Source organism: Gorilla gorilla, chromosome 12, assembly GCF_029281585.2.
Source record: "Gorilla gorilla gorilla isolate KB3781 chromosome 12, NHGRI_mGorGor1-v2.1_pri, whole genome shotgun sequence".
Classification (NCBI taxonomy): domain Eukaryota; kingdom Metazoa; phylum Chordata; class Mammalia; order Primates; family Hominidae; genus Gorilla; species Gorilla gorilla.
This window is the reverse complement of record NC_073236.2, coordinates 85,847,833-85,868,970: the sequence shown is the minus strand read 5'-3', so window position 1 is coordinate 85,868,970 and position 21,138 is coordinate 85,847,833. Positions and strand designations below refer to the sequence as shown.

Genomic DNA, 21,138 nt, shown 5'->3' with positions numbered 1-21,138 from the left:
AGGCCATCAATAAGCACTGTCTCTGATCATGAGAGGGAGGTTCTTCTTTTTTCTTATGAAAAGGCTAAGCAATTCAAAAACACAGTTTAGAGAAAATCTAAGTTTGCCCAGTAAAAAAAAACAGGGCAAACTTCTATCCAACTACGTTTAAAGCTCCCTGAAGACCACAGCTATGATTTTTCTTTCTGGGCATTTCCAAAGTGCTTATAAAAAGGCTATCTGCTCATATATATTTATACTTATCTGTCTATTGATTTGTAAATAATAAACATTTTATATCAGAGTAACAAAAAGCACAGATCTTGGGTCTTCTTTTAGTAACAAAGTATAGAATTAACAGCTAAGGTTTAAAGAGTCATCTAGTTTTAAACTAAATTACTCAATTTAAATGCAGATTTTTAAAAGGTAATTCTAAAATTGTAAACTGTTTATCCATGAAAATGAGCATAAGATACATAATTCTATCAGTACTAATGCTTGTGTTCTCATTAACATTACATTTATTTTATTGGTTCTGCACTACACAGAAAACCTGCTGTTTTCACATACGACCTTTGCTATACCAACATACTTTCGCATAATGTCATACACGATTCTAGAAAGCAAGTCATAAAAGGCTGCAAAGCTACATGTTTTCTTCAGTTCCCTTCACGCTTCAGAAGAATAGGAAGTTAATTGTAACACTTGATAGAGTCACTTCACTTATTAGAGGATTAGGGTATGTGGGAATGCAATTTAGTTACTCTAAATAAAGTCAATTTCAACCCCTTCTTAAATATAAGGCCTGTACCATTGGATTTATGATGTTTATCCAGAAAAGGGTACAATCTCTCTAACCTGTGATATCTGTATAGTGACCTTTTGTGATTCTTGTAATCTCTCAAGATGAAGGGAACAATGTTTCTGTTTAAAAATAAAATAAAAGGTTAAGGCTAGATGCTACTAGACTACATTTCACTAATTTTTAGAGGGAGTGAATAATCACTAAATACTTTCCAACTGTTGGAAATGTGTAATACTAAAGTGATAACAATTCAAAACACTTGTTTTTTTTTTTTTTAAATCAAAAGGGATCTACAGAGTAACTAAGCTTTGGATGGGTTTTCTTATACCCTATCTCCTCTTTAAAAAGATACATCAGGTTGAAAAAGACATGTTAGGTTGAAAAAGAAAGCCACAGTAGTGCATATAATGGTTTACAGTTTGGGCTTAGAGTCAGACAGATCTTGAGTATCAGTTCTGCTACTTCCTAGTTATATTATAGCTGTTTTCTCATCAATATGAGCAATAATACCTACCTCTCATAAAGCTGTTACAAAAATTAAATGAGATAAGGTATAGAAAGCAGGTATATGGCCCAGAATTAAGGATAATAAATGTTATTATTTCATACTTAGCCATAATAAATTGTATTCTCAATTTCCTTAAGAATTAAACTTTTGTGCTTATTTTGCTCTTACTGCCTCTGAGTAGCTACTAATTTATGATTTAGGAAATCACATCAAAATAGGAAATTCCTCCCCAACTGCCACCCTATTATTAAGGGTAGAAAGAGAGTTCTTGTCCCAGTTCTTAAGCTCTTGTTCCAGTTTCAACCAATGATTCTGTGTGAATTTTCCTCTCTGGACCTCGATTTCCTCATAATGCCATTAACAAAGTAAATGTCAAATACTAACAGATAAGCCTGAGGAAAACCAATAGTCTTCGCCTCCAGTTACTGAGACAGTGAACCATATAAACTTGCAGATTTATGCCTCCTGCCTCCTTGGCTCTATCAGGACAATATTCACTTCTAAACCAGGGAAAAGTATAGCAAATGATATATTCAAGATGAGAGTAAACTAGACTGCTCATAGCCAGAAGTACTTGCAGCTTCACTTGACAGTTCTTGAACTAAAATTTAACTTCAGAATAATATTTGCTTTTTCATAAATGAACTGGTTAACTGTAATGATGGACTATTCTGTATATATCTGCCTTCATCCCTTTATAATTTAATGGTAACTGTTTATACAGTATTTGTTTTTCTTAAACCTGTGCCAGGCACTTCATCTAGAAGTCAGTTATACTTGCCTTCTCTACACCCAAACAAATCCACCGTAAGTTAGTTAGACATTATCCATCTCATATCTTATCTTCAAAATCTAATATTGATTGCTCAGTTAAACTAGTAAGTAGTCATTTTTCATTGCCACTTCACTCAAAATTAGGGCCAAGATAATTTCACCACAAAGAAAGGCATAAATACGCCAGGCGCAGTGGCTCATGCCTGTAATCCCAGCATTTTGGGAAGCTGAGGCGGGTGCATCACGTGAGGTCCAGAGTTCAAGACCAGCCTGGCCAAAATGATGAAACCCCATCTCTACTAAAAATACAAAAAATTAGCTGGGTGTGGTGGCGCACACCTGTAATCCCAGCTACTCAGGAGACTGAGGCAGGAGAATCGCTTGAACCCGGGAGGCGGAGGTTGCGGTGAGTCCAGATTGTGCCACTGCACTCCAGCCTGGGCAACAACAGCAAAAAAAATCCATCTCAAAAAAAAAAAAAAAAAGGTATAAATAATAAGTACAGCATTTTCCTTGCTGATGCACATTAACATTGACTTTTCATTAAAATTACTTTTAAAAAGTATACTTTTATGGCAAGTGTTAGGAAATTATAATAATCCTTACCACTCATGTAAAAAGAGCATACATAATTGTTTTAAATGACAATAAGCCTGATCAACTTGAACTAAGTATTTTTTAAAATTGCTTTTAAAAGATCAGTTTTTAAAGAAAGAACACTGTAGCACAGAAACAACTTTTGTGAGAAACACTATCAAAATCATTAATAAAATCTGGTAAATTTTTTTTTTTGAGATGGGTGTCTGGCTCTGTCGCCCAGGCTGGAGTGCAGTGGGATGATCTTGGCTCAGTGCAGCCTCTGCCTCCCAGGTTCCAGCGATTCTCCTGCCTCAGCCTCCTGGGTAGCTGGGATTACAGGCATGCGCCATCACACCAGGCTAATTTTTGTGTTTTTAGTAGAGATGGGGGTTTCACCATGTTGGCCAGGCTGGTCTCAAACTCCCGACCTCAGGTGATCCGTCTACCTCAGCTTACCAAAGTGCTAGGATTACAGGTGTGGGCTACCATGCCCAGCCAAATTTTGTTAAAATTTTAAATTTCCAAATAAAAGAATATTTTTAAAATAAATAGGATGTTCTTCAAATACTACATTAAAAAGTAATTGTAAATATCATATTAATAATCGTGGTTTACAACCATAAAATCTTTTAAATTTCAACAAGTTTTAGGAGAAATTTTTCTCACCATTTGATTATCATATTAAATTTTGTAGTTACAGATCATCCATGAGCTGCTGGTAGTAATTTAAACTCCTAAGTATGGCCACATGTGCCAAGAAACCCCAAACAGAGGTCTGGAAAATGTCATTTCCATGTGGTGAGTGTGGGGAGCCGAGGACAAAGGATTTAACTGTATCTTAAAGAGCACCAATTCAAACAGCTCTTTAATAAATCAATAGAGAAACAAATGCCATAAACAAATACCAGAAAAATAAAATATCAAATTGGTTCTCCAGAGGCAGATTAATATGAAAAAAATGAAAATATAATACTATATGATACCCTTAGAACAATACATGTAAAAGAGAATAGATACTTTTAAAAATAAATTTTAAAAAGTAGTAAACAAGTTATGTAGGCCCAAGCTACTCATGATGCAAATATGAAAACCTTTACTACCACCCACAAAAACCAAATTAGTGGTAATACTAAATAAACAAATTTATACACATAGCAACTGAAATATGAATTGTTTGTGCCCATTTGTAAAAGCATACCTATGCATAATTCTCCCATATTTTGTTAGTAGCAACACCATTAGTATGTTGCCTATACTATAACTTGCAATATGCTACTCAAAGTTAAGTGTATGGGACATTGTTTTATAAAATAAAACCATGTCCATAAGATTCAAAAGCTTCATTTATAAAGTAAATAATAATTCTTACATCGCTAACAATTAGTTCACACTCATCTCCTTTCCAATTTTACTTCTTCTATTGAATAAAAAACACTACCAATTCTTTCTCCAGTAGAAAGTAGACTGAGATGAGGATAAAGAGACTAAAAAGGGTCTTTTGTCCTAGAGGCAAAAAGACAGACAGAAAGCTAGAAGGAGGAAGGAAGAGAAGAAAAGAGGGAAACAAGGATAGGAAAGGGGATGAAGAGAGGATGAGAAAGGTAAAGAGGAAGGGAAGAGAGGAAAGTTGATAATCTTTGCTTCAAACAATAGAACTAGCTTTTAAAATCATGATGAAACACATGCCGCTCTAAGCAGTGATTTCAATAAGGACTAAAACATAAGGCACATGAGTTTAAAATTTGAAAGACAGTTAACAAATTAAGCAATCTTTCACTTTTGATTATAAAAATAGCATTCTAAAAATAGTATGAACACATGTAGTCAGCTGACAAAACTGTTTCAAAATGTGGCAGAATATATCTAAGATGAAAAAACTCAAAATTGTCACAGTGTAGGTAATGAATATAGGTAGGTTATATGATTTATAAATTTTATTTTAGAATAATTACAATTACAAAATGAAATGCTGAGTCTGTTAAGAGTTGAGAGTCAGTGCTGTGTTTCAGTCACAACGTCTCTTCAAAAGATCAAGAACAGCCATGGTAAAACTTTTAAGGACAAGGATGATGTGACACTTTAGGAAGAGACATGGTAAACATAATCAATAAGCACTGACTGACCAATACTAATAGAAAATTTCCAGACAAACAGCTCTTATCACTGAAGAGGAAAGCCATAGATACTTATTAATGACCACAAAGGACTTTAAAAGCAGCATGCGCCTTTGCAAAGGTAGACCCTTAAGGCAGGAAAGCAGGACGCTTGGTTATGAAGCAGCAAGAAGGCATACTGAAGAACAGGGTATCACTGAAGAAACTGCCTTACCTCCTTCTTTCATTTACAAAATACTTTCAGAAGCAGCCAAAATTATCAGCAAGAAAAATCTCAGAAGGGTAACTGATCTGAACACAGTTCAAAGGTCCCTGAGATCTATGAAATAGTGAAGCCTGTCTATGGCCATACCACCCTGAAAGTGCCCAATCTCATCTGAAATGGTGAAGCCAGTAAGAAATTCCCTGACCTCTTATTTAAAGAAGACTCAGTCAAACCAGTATAGATCATGGTCCCTGTGGCAAAAATAACACCCAAAAGGAATATTTACAAACAAAGCTTTTGTATTCAATTTTGAGTTTTCTTAAAAAATACTGGGGCCGGGTGTAGTGGCCCATGCCTGTAATCCCAGCACTTTGGGAAGCCAAGGCGGGAGGATCACTTGAGCCCAGGAGTTCAAGACCAGGCTGGGCAACACAGTGAGACCCTGTGTAGAGACCCTGTCTCTACAAATAAAAAATTTTAAAAATTAGCCAGGCATGGTGGCACACACCTGTGGTCCCACCTTCTCAGGAGGCTGAGGCAGGAAGACTGCTTGAGCCCAGGAGGTCAAGGCTGTGGTGATGCAAGATCTTGCCACTGCACTCCAGCCTAGGCAACAGAGCAACCCTGAAAAAGGAAGGAAGGAAGGAAGGAAGGAAGGAGGGAAGGAAAGAAGGCAGGAAGGGAGAGAGGAAGGGAGGGAGGGAGGAAAACCTAACAAATATTGGTAAAAGCATACTTGCACAATGCACTATTCTATTTCGTGATAAAATTTGCTATTTTTATGGTTGAAATGAGTTTCCTTGTTTTAACACATGAAACTTTCAAGAAATAAATGACTTCTAACCACCTTACTTGTGCAAAACTGTCCAAAAACCAATTAGGACCTAAGTTGAAGATCATGTTTTACCTCTTCCACTTACACCATTTCACATTTGCCATCTGCACTCATTTTCAAAAAATTCTATGGTACGGGACAAAGACTGTTGACCTAAGTAAAGGCTGAGGGTTAATCATAGATTAAATGAATTTAACAAGACATAATGAAATAATGTAGACATGCCTAAGACTGAGAGAGAAAACTGCAGAAGTCTTTAAAGACTTAATTTATAAAAAAGAAAAAGGAAATTAATACAGGCATAGAGAATGGTGCTCTTCAAGAAATGAGTACACAGGCTGGGCGTGGTGGCTCACGCCTGTAATCCCAGCACTTTGGGAGGTTGAGGCAGGGGGATCACGAGGTCAGGAGATAGAGACCATCTTGGCTAACATGGTGAAACACCGTCTCTACTAAAAACACAAAAAAATTAGCCGGGCGTGGTGGTGGGCACCTGTAGTCCCAGCTACTCGGGAGGCTGAGGCAGGAGAATGGCATGAACCCGGGAGGTGGAGCTTGCAGTGAGCTGAGATCGCACCACTGCACTCCAGCCTGGGCGACATAGCGAGACTCCATCTCAAAACAAAACAAAACAAAACAAACAAAAACACTGAAGAGGCCAGGCGTGGTGGCTCATGCCTATAATCCCGGGACTTTGGGACGCCAAGGCAGGCAGATCACCTGAGGTCAGGAGTTCGAGACCAGCCTGGCCAACATGGCGAAACCCCATCTCTACTAAAAATACAAACATTAGCTGGGTGTGGTGGTGCATGCCTGTAATTCCAGCTGCTCGGGAGGCTGAGGAACGCGAATCACTTGAACTCGGGAAGTGGAGGTTGCAGTGAGCTGAGATCACACCACTGCACTCCAGCCTGAGCGACAGAGTGAGACACCATCTCAGAAAAAAAAGAATGATAAGCCAAATGTGCTAAAACTGAGAAAATTTAAAGCTAGACCACAACTGGACAGAAATGATACCTGTCAGTCTAGTATGAAATCACTATTAACCAAAAAAGGGCAGATGATATTTTATTATATAAACTCAGAATAAAATATAAAACCAAAAATTAGGTATCAAAGAGGCAGGATGTAGGTGCAAGAAGTCAATGATCTGCAAGAGAGATGCAGCCTCAGATACAGTTTATAGAGGGCAATGAATTGTTTCAGGAGTCAAATTACATAGAAATAGGCACATTAAAATATCTGCTTGTTTCTTTCAAACAACCCAATATTTTTCAATCATGATCACCCCCCTAAAAAACCCCAAGTACTCCCAAATAAGTGCTTTAAATGGAAATACTTACTTAGGAAACCAATTTAATCCTAGGTGCTCTGTCTTGGAATATAATATTCTTTCTACCATGTCATAAAGTGGTCTCCAGGGTAACTCCAAATCAGCTCTTGAAAGAAGTTCCTTTTTCCTAAAAAGTAAAATAAAATAAATACCTATGTATGCATATGTGCACAGATGTGTGTATACCACAAATACTACACAGGGACAGTTAAACACTGCTGCTCATCACCATGGGTTTTGCTTTTCCCCATCCATAGCCACTCAGTAGCAGAACATAGTATTAAGAAGAATAATGCACCCAATTCTTGCTGCTGCTCAAATCTCAAAGAGCACCAGATAAAAGAGGGCATTTAAATTTGTGTCACCATTATTGTGGATGAATTTCATGTTTTCCCACACTATGGAATATTTAATGTTTCCAGCATTGAGCTGGATGCTTCAGGGTAAGCAAAAGAATCTATGATCTTTGTCTTGTCTTCTCAAGGGACTTAACAACCTATAAAAGGGGAAGTTCAATGGGTGCTAGAGAAGAGACCACATCATGGAAGAGATGGAATTTTAACTAAAAGGTTAATTAACACATTTGATGAAAATTAAGATAATGTTTTTTGCAATCATTTTCCAAATTGGCAATTTGAGACTTGGTCTTCTTACCAAAAACACTTAGTCCTCATTCCCTAAAACCCTGAAGAAACAAACAAACCTTAACAGAAACCTCTGGAAAAAGACTTACTTTAACAAGTTGATCAAAAGGCGGGCAAATCCCTGCATCATGCTGATTTCCAGTTTTGGAATTGATACCAGCTCATACAATAACTTAATAAAAAGAACATGATCTTCTTTGCTAAATTTTCTCCCATAAAGTCGAATATATCTGCAAGAGAAAAATAGATATACCCTTTAAAAATAGGTATCATGACACACCCATGTTCAATGCAGCATTATCCATAGAAGCCAAGATGTAGATGCAACCTGAATGGCCACAGAAGGATGAATGGATAAGGAAAATGTGGCATATACAACACAATGGATTATTGTCTTTTTTTTTTTTTTTAACATTTCATGGAAAACTTTTTATTGGTTTTTCTGGATAGAAACAGGAATTTATTTGCCAGGAAGAATGATCCCATCATACTTCAGCTAGAACCAGTGATGAGGATGATTCAGTCTTAAAAAAGAAGGAAATCCAGTCATAAGCTACAGCATGTATGAATCTTAAGTGAAATACGCCAGTCACAAAAGACAAATACTGTGTAGGTATCCAAAGTAATCAAACTCATAGAAACAGAAAGTAGAATACTTGCTGCCAGGGGTTGCAAGGACCAGGAAATGGAGAGCTGTTATTCAATGGGTATAGTTTCAGTCAAGTAAAATAAAAAAAGTTGTACAACAATGTATATATGGTTAACAATACTGTATTGTACAGCTAAAAATTAAGATAAACTTTATACTTATTTTTAATGACAATTTTTAAAAATAGGTGTGGTAACAATTTCAAATGTCTTTGATGGTTAACTATTTTATATCTATTCTCACTATTATGCAGTAAAAAATTGTTCTGTACTTCAATCAAGACATAACCAGGCCAGGCAAAGTAGTTCATGCCTGTAATCCCAGCACTTTGAGAGGCTAAAGCAGGAGGATCGCTTGAACCCAGGAGTTCAAGACCAGCCTGGGCAACATAGCAAAACCCAGTCTCTACAACAAATACAAAATATTAGCCAGGCATGATGGCGTGCGCCTGTGGTCCCAGTTACTCGGGTCGGGGGCTGAGGTGGGAGGATCACTGGAGCCCAGGAAGTCAAGGGGACAGTGAGCTGGGATGGCGCCACTATGCTCTATCTAGCCTAGGTGACAGAGTGAGATCTTGTCTTCCAAAAACAAAAGGAGATTGCCAAATAAGTATCTTATGGTAACTGAGTTATCATCAACATCTAATGACCAATTAAAACACTGCTCTCTTATTGTAAACAAGTTACATAACTTGTACTATTTGTTTCTAACAGTTAACTTATAATTACAATACAATTAGGTTACTACCAAAAATAATTTAATATTTTATCCAAAATTACATTTTTAATTTCTAACTATAAACAATGTAATCAAAAGCATTAACTTTAAGCAAATTTAAGAAAAAGGTGTCCCAATGGCCAGGCACAGTGGCTCACGCCTATAATCCCAGCACTTTGGGAGGCCGACGTGGGCGGATCACCTGAGGTCAGGAGTTTGAGACCAGCCTGACCAACATGGAGAAACCCCGTCTCTACTAAAAACACAAAATTAGCCGGGCGTGGTGGCACATGCCTGTAATCCCAGCTACTAGGGAGGCTGAGGCAGAAGAATTGCTTGAACCTGGGAGGCGGAGGTTGCGGTGAGCCAAGAGCGTGGCGTTGCACTCCAGCCTGGGCAACAAGAGAGAAACTCCGTCTCAAAAAAAAAAAAAAAAAGAAAAGAAAAAGGTGTCCCAAAACCCAAGAACAACAAATCAGAGTATATTTAAGAATTCAGAAGTAACTGATCCAAATAAATTACTGTATACTTAAAATCATAAAACCCTTGGAGGAGGGTCATTTTATTAAATATGTAAGTCAACGAGAAAAAGAGCATTAGTATTCCTCGTAAGATCTTTAACACTCCCCCAGTACCTGAGATCAAATAAAACTTACATTTAACTTCTTTTTTTTTCCCCCCAAGACAGAGTCTTGCTCTGTCACCCAGGCTGGAGTGCAGTGGCCCGATCTCAGCTCACTGCAACCTCTGCCTCCTGGATTCAAGCAATTCTCCTGCCTCAGCCTCCCCAGTAGCTGGGATTACAGGCGCCCAACACCACGCCCGGCTAATTTTTGTAATTTTAGTAGAGATGGGGTTTCACCATGTTGGCCAGGCTGGTCTCAAACTCCTGACCTCGTGATCCCCCCTGCCTTGGCCTCCCAAAGTGCTGGGATTATAGGCGTGAGCCACTGCGCCCAGCACTTACATTTAATTTCTAAAGTTAGGGCATCTAACTGCTTTTTTATCTTCCAGAAATTCTTCAAAATTCTTGGTTCATTAACTCATTTTTATTTTCTCAAGCTGGTCTGAATTTATTCAGCTCTTTTCTGTCATTTCAAGGTATAATCCCGTGATCTCACATTAGTACTATGAGACCAGCAAATATAGAGGGAGGAGAAATGAGACATGAGATCTTGTTTTGGCTCTGCCAGTACAGGTTGAATACCTTTAATCCGAAAATCTGAAACCCTCCAAAATCCAAAACTTTTTGAGCAACAACATGACACTCAAAGGAAACGCTCATGGAGTTTTCCAATTTCTAATTTTTGGATTTGAGATGCTCAATCAGTAAGAACATAATGCAGATATTACAAAACCTCAAAAAATCCAAAATCCTAAACATTTCTGGTCCCACAATTTCAAATAAGGGATACTCAAAATAATTATTATGAAAGTTTCTTAAACACCCTAAAATGGTAACGCACATAGATTAGTGAAGACAAAAGATCCTACACCCAAATATATTGTTATTTTGGGCTGTTGAATAAGCATAGTGATACAGCCTTCTGATGCCTCCCTCAATTTCACTCTAAATTTAGGAGCAAAAGCTAGAATCATTAAAATGTTATTTTAAATGAAAACAAACATCTCCCTAAAAACTGGAACACATTTTTAAGATAAAGACAGAAGACATCAAAGAAAAATTCCCTGCTTTCAGTGGCTGCTTCAGGCCTTGTCAATATTCCAGATACCAGCCAGGCGTGATGGCTCATGCCTGTAATCCCAGCACTTTGGGAGGCCGAGGTGGGCAGATCACGTGAGATTAGGAGTTCGAGACCACCAGCCTGGCCAATATGGTGAAACTTTGTCTCCACTACACACCTGTAATCCCAGCACTTTGGGAGGCCGAGGCAGACGGATCACGAGGTCAAGAGATGGAGACCATCCTGGCCAACATGATGAAACCCCTGTCTCTACTAAAAATACAAAAATTAGCTGGGCATGGTGGTGCGCGCCTCTAATCCCAGCTACTCGGGAGGCTGAGGCAGGAGAACTGTTTGAACCTGGGAGGCGGAGGTTGCAGCTGAGCCGAGATGGTGCTAGAGTTCTCCAGCCTGGGCAACAGAGAGAGACTCACTCTCAAACAAACAAACAGAAAGATTCCAGATGCCCCTGGAGTCATGCATTCATTCTCCCCTGTGGTTAGGATACTTCTGCAGAAAAACTAGAGAAATACTGTACTCTAAGCCAGCAGTCCCCAACCTTTTTGGTACCAGGGAGAATCTCATAAGGAGTACACAACACCTAGATCCCTTGCACGGGCAGTTCACAATAGGATATGAGCTCCTATGAGAATCTAACATCATGGCTAATCTGACAGGAGGCGGACCTCAGGCAGTAATGCCCAATTGCCTGTCCACTGCTCACCTCCTGCTGTGCAGCCCGGTTCCTAACAGGCCACAGACCCATACCAGTCCCTGGGCTGGGGGTTGGGGGGCCCCTGCTCCAAGCCACTGAAGTAACTTAGCTACAGCCCATTGTTTTCATTGCAGTAGACAGACAACTGTATATTTAACATTAGTTAGGAACATAAAATTAACAAAGCTCAAATTTTAATACTATAAAAAGAGACCAACAGGGGGATTCCTGGAAAGCCTAGGGCTGCTGACAAATCTAAAGATTCTGGAGGGACTCCTCAGAAAGCTTCTATTTCCCCCAGTTCCTCGCCAACCAGCAAGGGGTTCTTATCTCAGCATTTATCAAAATATGGTGCAAGAGATTTGTTTTAAAAGGGAACAAAAGTTCTAACTATAAAAAGAAAATTAATAAATTGGTCTTTATCATAAAGAACTTCTAGTCACTATAAGACACCATAAAAAGTAAAAAGCCCAGAAATATATATATTTGACAAAGAACTCATATCCAAATTACTAGTAAGAAAAAGACATAATCCAATGAAAAATGGACAAAAAGGCTGGGCGTAGTATACCTGTAATCCCAGCACTTTGGGAGGCAAAGGCAGGAGGATCAATTGAGATCAGGAGTTCAAGACCAACCTGAGCAACATGGTGAAACCCCATGTCTACTAAAAAAAAAGAAGAAGAAGAAGAAGAAGAACTATGCAGGGTAACTTTTAAAATGCATTATTCTTGGGATCCAAAAATCCTAGGAATATTAAATCTCAGTAAAGCTGTTTGTCTTTTTTTTTTTTAAGGTGAATGAAAAATAAATTCCTGGAGTGCTAGAGTGCAGACTACCAATCTTCATTTTTTAGACTACTCTGGTTTGACTTTCCTGTACACTTAAGTTCAAAAATTCTACTTTAGACTGTATCTACAGATGGTGCATTCCCTCTTTCCAGTTAATTTTCACATTAGGTTTTAGGACTAATGATTACTATTAGGTGTCCCAAAATAACTGAAAACCCTGGTAAATAGTCACGATTGAACGTGATTGATATAGAATATTTCTTTCAACCATCCAGAATATATGGATAACAAGTCATTTTGTTCCATCCTCCCACAGGGGAAGAAAAAAAAAAGAGTAAAAGATAATACAATAGCATTTCCAGCTGCTTCCTCCTCACAGCCCTACAGTGTATTAATCAAATGATTTAATTTTTAATCATAAGAAAGACAGTGGGCTGGCCGGGCACGGTGGCTCACGCCTATAATCCCAGCACTTGGGGAGGCCGAGGCAGGCAGATCACGAGGTCAGGAGTTGGAGATCAGCCTGACCAACACGGTGAAACCCCATCTCTACTAAAAATACAAAAATTAGCCGGGTGTGGCGGCACACACCTGCAAACCCAGCTACTCAGGAGTCTGAGGCAGGAGAATCGCTTGAACCCGGGAGGCAGAGGTTGCAGTGAGCCAAGATCTCGCTGCTGCACTCCAGCCTGGGCAACAGAGGGAGACTGCATTTCAAAAAAAAAAAGGAAAGAAAGAAAGACAGTGGGCTAGGCGCCATGGCTCATGCCTGAAATCCCAGCATTTTGGAAGGCAGAAGCAGGAGAATCACTTGAATCCAGGAGTTCAAGACCAGCCTGGGCAACAAAGTGAGACCCTCATCTCTATTATACATATTTAAAAATGTAATAATAACAAATTAATAAAAATCCTTCATCTAGCAATACTATCTTGAGTAAATAATTCAGGCCAGGTGTAGTGAGTCACACTTGTAGTCCCAGCACTTTGGGAGGCCGAGGCAGGCATATCACTTGAGGTCAGGAGTTCAAGATCAGCCTGGCCAACATGGCAAAACCTCCACCTCTTCTAAAAAACACAAAAATTAGCTGGGCGTAGTGGCAGGTGTCCGTAGTCCCAGCTACTCGGGAGGCTGAGGCAGAAGAATCAGTTGAACCCTGGATGTGGAGGTTGCAGTGAGCCAAGATTGTGCCACTGCACTCCAGCCTGGGTAACAGAGAGACCTGTCTCAAAAAAAAAAAAAATAATAATAATAATTCAGAATATCAAAGTCAAAATGCCAAAATGAGCCAGACACTGTGGCTCACGTCTATAATCCTAGCACTCTGGGAAGTTGAGGAGGAAAGATCACTTGAGGACAGGAATTCAAGACTAGCCTGGGTAACACAGGGAGACCCCGTCTCTATAAAAAAAAATCGCCAGGTGTGATGGCACGTGCCTGTAGTTCCAGCTACTTCGGAGGCTGAAACACGAGGAGCATCTGAGTCTGGGAGGTTGAGGTTGCAGTGAGCCATGATCTTGCCACTGCATTTCAGCCTGGGTAACAGAGCAAGACCCTGACTCTCCAAAAATAAAAAATTTTTAAAAGGCCAAATGCACATATGTAATTTCCAAAATTTCCTGGAAAAAAATCTGTAAGTCTAGTATGAGAATGGCTTGTTAAAGTGTGGCTTATTCCTTTAGACTAAGCTTGTCCAACCGATGGCCCAGGATTGTTTTGAATGTGGCCCAACACAAATGCATAACTTTCTTAAAACATTTAGGTTTTCTGCAATTTTTTAAAGCTCATCAGCTATCATTAGCGTTAGTATATTTTACGTGTGGCCCAAGACAATTCTTCCAATGTGGCCCAGGGAGGCTAAAAGATTAGACACCCATGCTTTAGACTATAATGCAGTCACTTAAAATTGTGTTTTCAAATAACCTTTAGTAGAATATGGAATGGAATATAATATTTATAAAGCAAGGCTCAAAACAAATATATATAACTAAATAAAAATACATAATCATTCAAGGAAAAAGAAACAAAACAGGCCCAGCACAGTGGCTCATGTCTGCAATCCAAGCACTTTTGGAGGCCATGGCAGGCAGATTGCTCAAGTCCAGGAGTTTGAGACCAGCCTGGGCAACATTGCGAGACCTCGTGCCTACAACATATACAAAAATTAGCCGGGCGTGATAGCGCATGTCTGTAGTCCCAGTAACTCAGGAGGCTGAGGTGGGAAGATTGGTGGGGCCTGGGAAGCGAAGGTTGCAACGTGCCAAGATCGTGCCACTGCACTCCAACCTAGGCAACAGTGAGACCTTAGTCCCCAAAAAAACCAAAACAAAACAAAAAAAGAAAAAAGTAGATACCATAAAATATTATCTCTGGGAGCCAGGTGCAGTGGCTCACGCCTATAATCCCAGCACTTTGAGAGACTGAGACAGGCAGATGGTTTAAGCCCAGGAGATCGCTTGAGCCCAGGAGCTTGAGACCAGCCTGGGCAACATAGCAAAACCACATCTCTACAAAAAATTTAAAAATTAAAAACAAAACAAAACAAAAAAAAACGTACCTCTGGGTGGTAAAACTGAGAAACTTTTTTGTGTTTTTCAAAACACTTTTTCAGTTTTTTCACTTTCTAAAAGTAAAAAGGCTGGGCCTGGTGGCTCAGGACTGTAATCCCAGCACTTTAGGAGGCCAAAGCAGGAGGATCACCTGAGGTCAGGAGTTTGAGACCAGCCTCGCCAACATGGTGAAACCCCATCTCTACTAAAAATACAAAAAATTAGCAGGGCATGGTGGTTAGTGCCTATAATCCCAGCTACTCGGGGGGCTGAGGCAGGAGAATCGCTTGAACCCGGGAGGCGGAGGTTGTAGTGAGCCAAGATCACGCCACTGCACTCCAGCCTGGGTGACAAGAGCAAAACTGTCTCAAAAAATAAAAATAATAATAATTTTAAAAAGTAAACAGGAATTATTATTCTATATATTTTTTGAGACGGAGTCTCTCTGTTGCCCAGGCTGGAGTGCAGTGGCCCAACCTCAGCTCACTGCAACGTCCGCCTCCCAGGTTTAAGCGATTCTCCTGCCTCAGTCTCCCAAGTAGCTGGAATTACAGGAGCCCACCACCATGCCTGGCTAATAGGAATTATTTTTATAATTAGAATTAACAATGAAAAAATTAATATCAAAGTTCTAATGTAAAATACAATGTTTAAAATCAGATAATCAATATTTCTGCATTTCTGTGTATTATCTTAATTTAAATGTCCCTTATCAAAGGCTACTTAAATAAAGTCTTAAGAGTCAACTTGAATAGGTTTCTCACCAATCAAAAATGAAAAGGGTGTGAATCAAGGTAATTGCAACTGATATGTTTAAAACCATTGAGTTCATGAAAAATATCCAAACAAAACAAAACCTCACAGGCCACGTCTTTCAGGAATGCCAGGGAACCAAGTCATTAACTTAAAAACTGGTAAACGAAGGGGAACAATTAAGCTTTACCCTGCCACTCCTACAGGCACTCAGGATAAACAACATTTCATGAGGAAAAGTTCTTTAGAGCAGTGGTCCCCCAAACTTTTTGGCACTTAATTTTAACACAGAGAAAGGACCGGTTTTGTGGAAGACAATTTTTCCACAGATGGCGGGGGTAGTTTTGGGATGATTTGAGGGCATTATATTTATTGTGCACTTTATTTCTATTATTATTAAATTGTAATATATAATGAAACAATTACATAACTCATCATAATGTAGAATCAGTGGGAGTCCTGAGCTTATTTTCCTGCAACTTAGATGGTCCCATTGGGGGGTGATGGGAGACAGTGACAGATCATCAGGCACAAGATTCTCACAAAGAGCACACAACCTAGATCCCTCTCATGCGTAGTTCACAACAGGGATTGTGCTCCTAAGACAATCTAATGCCACCACTGATCTGAGAGGAGGCAGAGCTCAGGCAGTAATGTGAGCAATGGGGAGGGGCTATAAATTCGGCTCAGTACAGTTACTTACAGGCCACAGCAGATTAACAGTCCGTGGCCTGGGAGATGGAGACCCCTGCTTTAGAGATTCCCACCAAATAAGCAGAGTAAAATGTTTAAGTATCACCATTTTGGAATCCCTAGTGATGTAAAATGGCTACTAATATCACCAAGAAGTAAGACATTATGCATCTCCTGATGACAGTATATAGTACCACCTATTGCACAGTCTTCAGAAAGCAAAACTTTATGTGCTGAATAACAGTAACAAAATATTGTGTGAGACAAATATGAACACTTTGAGCTTACAAAAACTATGTTCACTTTTCAAACTCCTGTGGAACACACATAAAAACTTGTTAGCCAGGAGCAGTGGCTCACTTGAGGTCAGGAGTTCGAGACCAGCCTGACCAACACGGAGAAACCCTGTCTCTACTAAAAATACAAAAATTAGCTGGGCGTGGTGGCACACGCCTGTAGTCCCAGCTACTCAGGAGGCTGAGCCAGGAGAATTGCTTGAACTCGGGAGGCAGAGGTTGCAGTGAGGCAAGATCACGCCACTGCACTCCAGCCTGGGCGACAGAGAAAGACTCTGTCAAAAAAAAAAAAAAAAAAAAAATTAGCCGGGCATGGTGGCGTGCACCTGTAATCCCAGCCACTTGGGAGGCTGAGGTGGGAGAACTGCTTAAACCCAGGAGGTGGAGATTGCAGTGAGCTGAGATAGCGCCACTGCACTCCAGGCTGGGCCACAGAGTGAGACTCCATCTCAAAAAAAAAAAAAAAAACAAAAAAACTTGTCATAAACTAAGCCACAAAAAAAACCTCACTTATTTTTAACACATAGACATCATTCTGTCCAATCTGATTATGATACAGTGTAAATCAGAAAATACTAATGGGATTATAACCAAGAGAAACCAAATCCATTTGAAAACACACACGAGTCTTAATTAAACAGTCAATATCAGACTTTAAGGCATTCCTCTCCCAAGAGGCGCTTCCTTTAAAGTCAGATTCAGGACAATAATGACTATTCTTACCATTATGATTCAGCATTATTCTGAATCTAGATCAAAAGAATAGGTAACAAAAATTAGGGTAATTATTTCAGGTAAGGTGGAACTAAAAGTATGGTGTCAATGCTATGATTATACCTAAAACATCTGAAACAACTTAAAAAAAAAACACTTTTAGACTAAACTTTAAAATCTACTGAATACATATTTAAAAAAAAAAAAAAGTCAGCAGCCTTCCTGTATAGCATCCAGATAAAAAGTAACAGTGTTGACGGAAGATTGTTCCATTCAAATTACTAACAAAAAGATTAACTGAAAATTTCTCAAAGAGAAATATGCAGGAATTACATGTTAAAACTTTACTAAAATGTAAAATATTTAAAGAAATGGCGAGAAATTAGGACTTTTTAAAATGCCACTTAAGAGCCGGGCGTGGTGGCTCACACCTTATAATCCTAGCACTTTGGGAAGCCAGGGCAGGTGGACTGCTTGAGCCCAGGAGTTTGAAGCCAGCCTGGGCAACATGGCAAAAACCCTATCTTGACTAAAAATACAAAAATTATTTTGTATTTTTTACTGATTATTGTATTTTTTATTTATTAATTATTTTGTATGTACAGGTGGTGTGCACCTGTAGTCCCAGGTATTTGGGAGGCTGAGGTAGGAGAATCACTGGAACCCAGGAGGCAGAGGTTGCAGTGAGCTGAGACCATGCCACTGCACTACAGCCTAAGTGACAGAGCGAGACTCTGTCTCAAAAAAAAGAGGGGGGAAAAAAAGCTGCTTAATCCCTGACAGCTAGGGCTAAATGACAAATATTTTACAGCAACGAAAACTACCATGACCCATTAGATCTCTGAACAACCCCCTGAATTAATTTCAGGCAGTAACTTCAACTCCTGCCCACTCAAAATAAACACTTCACCATAGCTATATCAATTCCAGTCTCTTCCTTCTCTTTCCAAGGTTTCACCATATAGAAACAACAAAAAAGAGAGGTAAAAGTAGCAGAGAAAACTAAGGGATCAGGAACAAATTACTGTGATTTTATTCCAAGACTAAGTCCTTCATCATTACATATAATATTAAAAATGTAGATAAAGCGTCTCACTGCCAGAAACACTGAGTGAACAAATAAGAGGAAAGGTTTTTTCATAAACTCACCTCCCCTATTTTCAATTACCTGTATATTCAAAAAGCATTTATAGAGCAAACAACACATACAAGACAATAATGACTCAAACAGTTCCTTTGGGCCAAGAACTCGCAATCAAATAAGACAGTCAGATATGAGATTCCAAGTACCTGGAACACAAAACGTGTAAAAGTGAAATAAAATAAAGCATTAACAGATTTTTGTGGATTGATTTTTTTAGCCCAATTTTCATCATATATTAAGTGGTCATTGACTTTGAAAGTTTAGAAAGCTGTCATCACTTAAGTTATACCCTGAAGAGGCAACCTGAGGTCAAAATAATCTGACCATCTGCAGAATTAAGAGTCATAGGAGGCCAGGCATGGTGGCTCACGCCCGTAATCTCAGCACTTTGGGAGGCTAAGGCAGGTGGATCACTTGAAGTCAGGAGATCCAGACCAGCCTGGCCAACATGGCGAAACCCGTTTCTACTAAAAATACAAAAATCAGCCGGGCATGGTGGCCGGCGCCTGTAATCCTAGCTTCTTGGGAGGCTGAGGTGGGAGGATCACTTGAACCTGGGAGGCGGAGGTTGCAGTGAGCCAACATCAGGCCACTGTACTCCAGCCTGGGCAACAGAGCGAGACTCCATCTCAAAAAAAAAAAAAAAAAAAAAGGCACAGGAGACAGCTCTAGCTAGAGGAGCAGATCAAGAACGCATATTTCTGTGGCAAGGAGAAATAACTAACAGAATAAAATGTTGTATGTTTCTATTCTAGTTTGTTTTGCAACTATCAACATAATCAACTCTGGATATAACATTTATTGATTTTAACCAGTAGCCAAGTAAGCAGGAACAGCATGGTTCTACAAGTTTGTTAAGAACTCAAACTGCTCTGTCAGTCCCTTGGGGAAGTCATTTAATCTCCATAAAATCTGGCTTTCTTCACAAGGCTATGGCGACAGACTGATAAATGTACATGAAAGATGCTATAACTTAACGGTTCTTCAGTGGGGCTCTGGGTACCAGTTGCTTTTGAATTTTTTTTATGTTCCACAGATGTATCACCTGGTTTGAAAACCACTGGACTGGCCAGGCGCGGTGGCTCATACCTGTAATCCCAGCACTCTGGGAGGCCAAGGCGGGTGGATCACGTGAGGTCAGGAGTTCGAGACCAGCCTGACCAACATGGAGAAGCCCAGTCTCTACTAAAAGTACAAAACTAGCTGGGCATGGTGGCGCATGCCTGTAATCCTAGCTACCCAGGAGGCTGAGGCAGGAGAATCGCTTGAACCTGGGAGGCAGAGGTTGCAGTGAGGCAAGATGGTACAATTGCACTCCAGCCTGGGTGACAGAGCAAGACTCAGTCTCAAAGAAAGAGAGAGAAGAAATGTTAAGTGTAAACCAAATACAGAAGTAGTCAACCTCAAGGTTCCAAATGGGAATATTTATAGTATGTGCTGCTTTTAACATTCCAACAGAGGTCTCAATGAACGTAGGGGTTTTCTGTTGCTGTTGTTGTTTGCTTACCGTTTTTACTACCATGCTCTCAGTTTGGTGTTCATATAGAATGAGATTTTGATCTAATTTTCTACAAAGATTAGACAGAAACATAGATTAGGATTTTTGTATTTGAAAAGGAGGGAAGAGGCGCTAGGTGCAGTGGCTTATGCCTGTAATCCCAGCACTTTGGGAGGGCGAGGCAGGAAGATTTGAGCCCAGGAATTTGCGACCAGCCGTGGCAACATAGTGAGACCCTGTCTCTACAAAAATAAAAATAAAATAATAAAAACCTAGCTGGGTGTGCTGGTACATGCCTGTGGTCCCAGCTACTCCAGAGGCTGAGATGGGAAGATCGCTTGAGCCTGGGAGGTTGAGTTTGCAGTGAGCTGTGACAGCACCACTGCACTCCAACCTGGGCGACAGAGCAAGACTGTCTAAAAATAAGGGGGGGAAGGGGGATGTTTGAAATGCTCGTTCCCCATTGCTGTAAAGAAACAGCACTTCAACATAAATTTAATTTCCTCAGCAAGGCCATTTTTATACTTTCTGCAGAAAGGGTACACTTGCCAGCAGTTTTGCCAAGAGAGTACACCCAACAAAGGAGACAGGGTCATTTATAACCCGACGCGTCCACCCTACTGTTGTGTCCGGTTTCCACTTGCTAGAACGGGACCTCACATTCTGTATTTGTCCCGATTGGCTAGCAACTTAGAACTTTTTAAAAGAGGCAAAGGCAGAGAACAAAGGAAGGAGGAAGTAACTTGTGGAATGCTGAGAAAGATAAAAACACCTTCAAATAAGGAAGAGGAACAGGCTATGACCTAATGCTTGCTTGGACCAGTATAAGCATGCCAGGGCAAATATTTAGGCTAAATTGTGGGAGCTAAGAACATAAAGTACATTGATTTCTTCATTACGGCTAGCAGATATTTAAGAATGTTTGCAAGGGTCTTTGAATAAATTTTGCTTGTAAGAGAAGTTACTATTTATTCCTAATTAGATGGGGAGGAAAGTCTTTGAAGAGGAACCTCTACTTTTTACAGGGGTGAAAGGGATTCTCTAAAAATAAGTCTCATTTAGCAGAAAAAAGTTAATTCCCAGGTTCCATAAGAAAAACAGTTCTTATAAGTTATATAGTTATATGCTTATTTACAAGCTTGCCAAAAAAAAAAAAAACA

The 21,138-nt window shown here is 39.6% G+C and overlaps 1 protein-coding gene across 2 annotated transcripts in view; it reads right to left on the bottom strand.

The window, feature by feature from the left end:
- Positions 1-21,138, bottom strand: part of PSME4 (proteasome activator subunit 4) — a 106,363-nt gene that overhangs the window by 76,288 nt on the left and 8,937 nt on the right. For both annotated transcript variants that reach the window (XM_019021080.4, XM_031007900.3), the window contains exons 2-3: positions 7,866-8,006; positions 7,143-7,259 (exon numbers count right to left, since the gene is read on the bottom strand). In XM_019021080.4, the coding sequence (XP_018876625.2) occupies positions 7,143-7,259; positions 7,866-8,006 (258 nt within the window). The remainder of the gene's footprint in view (positions 1-7,142; positions 7,260-7,865; positions 8,007-21,138) is intronic.